Genomic DNA, 7,505 nt, shown 5'->3' on the forward strand with positions numbered 1-7,505 from the left:
ATCAGTCTATCGATCAGCTCAGCCGCAAGTCAGATCTCTTTAGAGGCACTCTGCAGCATGCTCAAAGTTCTCCGACTTGGGCGGAAGTCGCACGAAATTTTAAACGGCTAGCAAGCCAATTACTAGCCGCCATGTAGGAATAATTTAGAACTGGCCAATAGCGGGACACAAATTTGCATTCAAATGGCGGGAACTCTCTTGCACCGGGGTTTTTCTGTTGCAACAAAAACCTTTGCTGTGCAAGAGACTCTCGTGTGGTGGGAAAATTCCATCGTGCCGAGGCACCAAAATCACCGGGTTGTGACATCAGGAAACGTTTGGATGCTTATTTTATTGGTATCCTTTGACCCTAGCTGACTTCCTACCCCTGGGGCAGGGGGCTGGACTTGATGATCATCAAGGTCCCTTCTACCCCTAATGTCTATGAAATCTATGAAGATTTTAATATTTGGCACATTTAATTTTCTGGAAAAGGCCTTGTGCCACATTGGTTAATACTTCCACTAATTTTTTTCAAAGAAAAAACAAAGAAGTATTCAGGTCTACTCTGTGTTCTTCTTTTAGTTTGGAATGGCTATAGCTACTATGCTGTAGCTATCGTTACCAGGGTATTTTCTCAGTTTAATGGCCTGACCCGCTGAAGATGGCCAGTAACTCTTCCTAGTCAGTTGTTTCTTTCTAAGATAGTGCTGTGCTTTGGTCATTATTGCTCGAGTTTAATAGCAGTTAGACAATTCATGTTACCAGTATAATGAGTATAGTATGAAAATTTACAGGAAAAAATAGATGTTACTTGTTAAGTTGAACTGTCTTTACAATTAACCATGGTACTTAAACATAGATTTTAAGGGATTTTAACAGTTATTGCTGCGTGTCCGGTAAAATCTACTACTGCACTTAGTAAAGAAACCACAGCAGCTTTTAATACAACGACCGGTGTTAGTTGTAAAAGATTTTAATTCAGATTTTTTTTTTTTCCGATTTCTGTCTGTAATTTTGGATATGTATTATCATGTGTGTATTTTTTCCAGTGTTAAAGCAAAAACGGAATCTCAAGGCCCTTCCTCTTCCTGGAGATCCCTCATTCCTGTCATCAAAGTGAACGTGAGCACGGTAAGTGAAATATTCCTTTCAACTGACTAACTAGAAGTCTTTAGTAGTGGAAATTTTAAAATTAATTTTTATATTTGGCTTGATTTGTATTTTCATTCTGTGCTTTCCTTTTTTTTTCAAGCATGAAAGTAATTTAAAATGGGCTCTGTTGTTTTTCGGCATAAGTCCTGCTAACATTGGAAAAAACAAAACAAAAGACGTTGTTTGAAATGCTTAGGTTTTTTTTTTGTTTTGTTGTTTTTTTAAAGCATGACCAGAAAATTAGGACTGGGTGGTACATGATGATAAAGCTCTTTTTTTGGTCACTTTTAATAAAAATATTTGAACCCTTTTTTATTCCTTAAAGATTGAGTTAGCTTTACTTTACAAATGTGATGCACCAGAAAATCCATTTGATTTATATGAGAATTTTCATGGTCAAAAAGTTTGTTTGTAGTGTTGCATTGAATTCACCATTAACAGTTTAGCACATTGATGCTTCTGCAAGAAGTCCTATTGCTGTTAGTGAGTTAGAGCTGCAGGTTTTGATATGCAAGGTAAAATCCTGGCTCTATTATTCAAATCAGTAGAAGTTTTGCTGTGACTTAGGGCTAGGGTTCCACCTGTAGTCTTTACTTGCATAGTTTTTCATTTTTAGTTATTTCTGTGTAAGCTATGTAAGCAAAGAGTTAATTTGTCTTTCTTTTAACTTAGGGTCGCTTGGCATTTGGGAATCATTATCAGCCGCAAACGCTCTGCATTAATTTTGATGATGCTTTCTTAACATATACCACAAAACCACCTTCAAGTCACCTTGACCAGTTTATGCACATTGTGAAAGGAAAACTAGAAAATGTCAGAGTCATGTTGGTTCCCAGTCCCAGATATGTTGGTCTTCAAAATGATGAGTAAGAGATTTTATTTGTTGCAGTAGATTACAAGACTTTAATTGTCTTCTGTTCACCTGCTTATTGTGGTCTTAGTTTCCTTCTTTCAGGATACCTAGTTAATATATTGGCTGCTACCTACAAAGATTTTGAACTTTTGGGGCCTATTTTGTTTTTCCTATAAGCTCTAAAGAATGATTCTCTTCTATCCTTCTCAAGTTTCTGAAAAAACATTAACTTGCTACATTTGTAAGACACCATCCTCTTTTCCATAGGGCTAAGTCACAAAGGCTGCAAACAGATGTTGCCTTCTTGCCACCATAATTTTTATGGTAGCACAAAACCTGAGCAAACAGACATCTTTTAGCCCTTTGTCACACGAGACGTGCCTAACTTTATATGAGTGCGACCATTCTTAGTCATAGTTTGCACCACCTATTTGCAGGCAATATTTATTTGCGTATGGCAGGTGAGTGGGCAGCCCAGGGCCACAATCTTCCTGCAAGGGATTCCTGTAGGGCGTGGCATCCAGTTTGCAGGGTGTGACTATTGTCCCATAGGATTATACCCCTGAAGCCCTGGGCGTAGTATGGGCCTGTGAACAGGAGGAGGACGCATCCATCTTTTGCATTAATTGTTTTTCAGGCACTTGAGTTGGCTAGAATAAGGTCACACTGAAGTGTCTAGTAGGTGTAATAGAATCTTGCCTTAGGTTTTTTAATACCGTATTATTTAGGTAGAAAAATGCAAGGGTTCATGTTGCCTTCCTGTGAGCTTTAAAGCCTTTCTGTGCACTCTGTGCTATGTTTACTATCTCCTATAGGGTTTTTATTTTCATTTGTTCAAGTTCAGTTACAAACTACTTGCTGCTGAAGCATGGATCTGCAACTGTTTATTTCGGGACAAACTCAACTTGATGCTAACTGCATATTATAGTTATAAGTGTGAAAAACCATGATGTGCAACTTTGAAAATAAGGTGGGCATAGTAGGGATTAAATCCCTTGACGATGCGATCCCAAGAAATGTTGTTGATTTGTCAATTCTGAACTTAACTAACTGTTGAAGTTTTATTTCAAGCTGTGCTTATTGCCAGAGTTTATCTGATTTTATTACTAAACTTCCTTAAAGTGATAGCTGTAATATGACTTATTTAAGACAAGAACTATCGTCTCCAGGTTTATGTCATAGTACTCTGTTTACTTGAATATAAGACTAAGCTTATCCCCAATCAGCATGGGGCAGGGAAAACCCCCTCATCTTGTATTTGCATACAGGGAAACCTCATTAAATACGTTGTCTATCATTAAACTGCTGCTAGAAGGAGCATGTGCTCAGAAATGGCAACCAGCTGTGAAACTGATTAAATGCAGCCAACCCTGAGCATGGTTATAAAACACATGGCCCATATGAGGCAAACATGTTTTTCGTGTTCCAAGCCAAATCAAGTCCAAGGCCCTACAACCAGCAAACATCCTCTACCCCCATCAGGGGCTTCAGATCTTTCTATGTCTTTTGGCAGGCATCCTACGTGCAGGCCCAAGCCCAGAGGTTTGGGATTCGGATGACCCCAAGTTGCGCTTGCCCTTAGCCATAAGGCCACAGGAGAAAGCTAGGCAGGAGCCTCCCATTTCCATAAAGTGGACTTAAAGCCCCAACACCTTGGCGGGTACTAAACTACACCAGAAGAACAGTTATCCCCTGGTGTCGCGGCGCACCTCGCTGCCCCGCTCTTAGAGAGGGGAAAACTGCTGGGGAAAAGCCCTAGCAGTGATAATGAGTACAGCTGTGGGTTGCCAGGGCGACTAATAAGAGTCAGCTGCCTGTAGGGGGCAGGGCCTGGCTCCTATAAAGCCAAGAGTCAAGGCCAGGCTAGGAGTTCCCTGCTAGCAGCCAGAGGGGCAGGAGCTCCTGGAGTTAGGATGCGGAGAGAAGCCTAACAGCAAGTATCGCTCGAGCGGAGTTAAGTAATGATGTTAAGTTATAGCCAGGCAGCTTTGGGTTGTGTTTGAGTTATAGCCAGAAGGCTTGAAGTTGTGTTTGTATTACACCGGTGGTTTGGGTGAGGCTATAAGGGGTTGGAGGAGGCCTCATAGGGACCCACAGGGGGTGGGACCCTGGCGCCAGTGAGGGCGCAACTTGCGGGGTGCGTAGACCCCAGCCCCAGAGAGGGGCAGCTTTGAGAAGCCCCAGCGCGGGCATGACGAGCCCCAGAAAGGGGGGCAATGTTATTAGGAAGCCCAGGACGGGCACAGCAAGCCCTAGAGAGGGGGCAATATTATTAGGAAGCCCAGTGCAGGTGCGGTGAGCTTCTGAAGAATGGCTAGTGCTGCGACAAACCCCGGAGCAGGGTAGAGTGCTGTAGTTGCCCCTGTGAGAGGGGGTAGTGGCGCGGTGGCCCTGGGGGTGTTACCGAGAAATCCCCAGAGTGGGCGCAGAGGGCCCCAGACGGGGGGCTGTATTTTAAAAGCCCGAGTTCGGGCAACATTGCAGGGGAAGCCCCAGAGAGGGGGCACTATTGCAAAGGCCCCAGACAAGGGGACGACACTATAGAGAAGGCCCCACAAAGGGGCAACATTACAGGGAGGCCCCGAGGCCCCGAGTGGGCTCGGAGAGCCCAAGAGAGGGCAGCACAGAAGAGGAGGCCCCAGAGAGCGGGCGAAAGTACATAGAGGAGGCCCGAGAGACGGGCTGCGCAGATATAGAGAGACATACCAGCATCTATCCCATCAGCGAGGCTTGGGGCGTGGTATTAGGGGTTGGTAGGAGCCACACGTAGCCCATAAGGCTAGGGTGCCTGGGGAGCACCCATCATACCAGGAGACCCCCCAGGGGGTCCGGGAACACACGGGGACAGTGGTCCCAGCTATCCGTGCCCAGGGAGTCGTAAGGCAGCCTCCCAACATATACTAAACAGCAAAGACGTGGCGGGCGAGAATTGAGGGTGCCCTTGGGCCGAATTGGCACGGAGAGAGGGCCTTAAGGAGATCACGGCCCTCCTATAGGACCCCGCCGTGACACCCGGGCGCTTAAGGAAAACTGACTTCATGGACCCAGCTACATGGTGTTTCCTCTACCACAAGAACAGGCTAGTGCAGCCCATCTGAACAAGATATATGGTAGTGCCCATTTTGCTCAGTCACGCTCAGTGCCGACTCTTTTTCAAGTCATGGTCAGCCACTACACTGAATATAACTAGACTTCCTCTTCAGTTCCACAGCTGAGCAGTGCCTTTCTTTCCCATGTCCAGTGATTCCTGTTGCCTCGCCAGCTTTAAATGTCTGGCAAACATCACTAAACGGGGCCCCAGACTGTTCACCCAGTATCCTTCTCTCTCCCCCTGTCATATATGATTAGTATGGCCCTGCCTTCATAAGGTGGAGTTGGCCCAGGTTGCTGTGAACCATGTCTGCATATACATTTTTGGAGGAACCCAGGACTTGTGACAGGAAGACCCAGTTCCAGTTTTGAATTGGGGGCTAATTAGCAGTTTATGGGTGGGGGAGGGGTATTTGGAGTAGGCATACATACTGAGCGGTGCTGAGCTGTGGGGTCACTATGGCTTGAAACACTGTTTGTTCTGCTGGGGCCCAGTCCAATGAACTATATGGTAAATCATGAGCCTTTTGGCTTTGAATTAGTTTCCAGCATGGTTTGTATTATGTGCAAGTAGGTGCCAAAGTGCAGCTTAAAAGTATGGTTATGGAGGACTTGTGCTAAAACTTGCAGTAGTTTAAAAAAACATAAAATGCATCAATTTTGGATAAACTAAATTACTACAGGCATATTTATTTCAAATTTAGTGTTTTCAAATTTGCCCCTCACTTACATGTGCTCAAGGAGAGCAGGGTCTGACAGTAAGGATTGCGGAAGGAAGGGGCGGCAGGGGAGGAAAGTTGGGGGGGGGGGCAGAGGACAAGGGGAGCACCTGATCCTTCCCCTGGTACTATTTCCCCTGCTGTAACAGTGGGAGTGGGACAAATTCAAGGTAAACTGCCAATAATTAGATTCTGTACCAGGAAATTATAACAAATGTATAAAGTTCCCGTGTATAGAAGCTTATTATTGGGGGGGGTCATCTTGCTGTTCAGGGCTATCTTATATTTGAGTAAATACAGTAAATCCAAGTACAGTGGAAGGTCGTATATGTAATACAGATTGGTTGTCTTTGAACAAGATAGGCAAAAGTATGCTAAGAGACAGTGTAATGCTGCTGTAAAAAATCTGAGCATAGCTAATGGATGAAACAGAGGAAATGCAACCCATATAGGCTTTTAGATACCAAGATGAAGACCCATAACTTGTATGAGATGAATGTAACATACACACCTGTTTAGTTAGAATTTTGGCCCTCTGTACCATGACCCAGGGATCCTGGTTTTCTCAGATTAAAAAAAAAATAAAAAATTCTCTGATTAAAAAAACCCTAATACACATTCTTCCATGATTAAAATGAAACATGTATGCATTGAGGTGTGTGCATAGATATATCCCAATATAATATATATTGAGGTACTGGTAGGCTTCTAAATTACTTTAAAATTGTAAATATATCAATAAAATATTGTGTTCAACTGAAATCAGAACTCTTGATAGAGGTGATAGCTTTTATTAGATGAACTAGATTTTTGCAAAAAAAAAAAAATTTATTTGCAGGCTTTTGGGCACATTTGCCCTTCTTCAGGCATAGGAGAATGCAAAGACGGTAAAATTTTTCATAGGTGGAAATGAAAATTCATATTTCACAGGAGAGCTGAAGATGTGTTGTAAGATCTCCTGTTTGGAAAAATTCATTTTGTGCAAATTTCGGCCCAGATAAAAGTTAGACCAATCTATTTACTTTGAAGTTGGCTGATGGCAAGCATGATGTTGAATTATGTTTCGTTCTGGTTATAGTTTCATAGTTTCTAGGGTCGGAAGGGACCTGGGCAGATCATCTAGTCCGACCCCCTGCCATGGCAGGAAAGAGTACTGGGGGGCAATACCCCTGCATCCAACGATTTAGTGATCTGATCGTAGAAGGCCACCAGGTTGGTCTGACATGACCTGCCGCTGATGAACCCGTGCTGGTTGCCCCTGAGCATGCATTTCCCTGCTGGCCCCTCCTGGATGTGTGCCAGAATAATTTTCTCGAACAGCTTGCCCAGGATCGAGGTAAGACTGACTGGCCTATAGTTTCCTGGGTCCTCCTTCCTCCCCTTTTTGACGATGGGAACCACGTTGGCCCTCTTCCAGTCCTCCGGCACCTCTTCAGAGCACCACGAGTGCTCATAAAGCTGTGCCAGGGGACTCGCAATGACCCCGGCCAGTTCCTTGAGAACTCTAGGGTGGAGATCATCCGGACCGCCTGACTTAAAAACGTCCAGCCCCTCCAGGAGCTCCCTAACTAGATCCTCACTTACCCATGGCTCAGGTGTGCCTCCCTCAGTGCCCGATGGGGGCCTAGCAGGGAGGTGGCAGTTCTGGTCCTTACTGAGGAAGACAGAGGCAAAGAAATCATTAAATATGTTGGCTTTGTCGTCTGGCG

The 7,505-nt window shown here is 44.3% G+C and overlaps 1 protein-coding gene across 1 annotated transcript in view; it reads left to right on the forward strand.

Moving 5' to 3' along the window:
* KIAA1109 (KIAA1109 ortholog) overlaps window positions 1-7,505 on the forward strand; it is a 252,339-nt gene that overhangs the window by 58,352 nt on the left and 186,482 nt on the right. The window contains exons 8-9 of the mRNA XM_025204706.1: window positions 1,032-1,113; window positions 1,807-2,000. Of these exons, the coding sequence (XP_025060491.1) occupies window positions 1,032-1,113; window positions 1,807-2,000 (276 nt within the window). The remainder of the gene's footprint in view (window positions 1-1,031; window positions 1,114-1,806; window positions 2,001-7,505) is intronic.

The sequence above is a fragment of the Alligator sinensis genome, unplaced genomic scaffold (genome assembly GCF_000455745.1).
Source record: "Alligator sinensis unplaced genomic scaffold, ASM45574v1 scaffold150_1, whole genome shotgun sequence".
NCBI lineage: Eukaryota > Metazoa > Chordata > Crocodylia > Alligatoridae > Alligator > Alligator sinensis.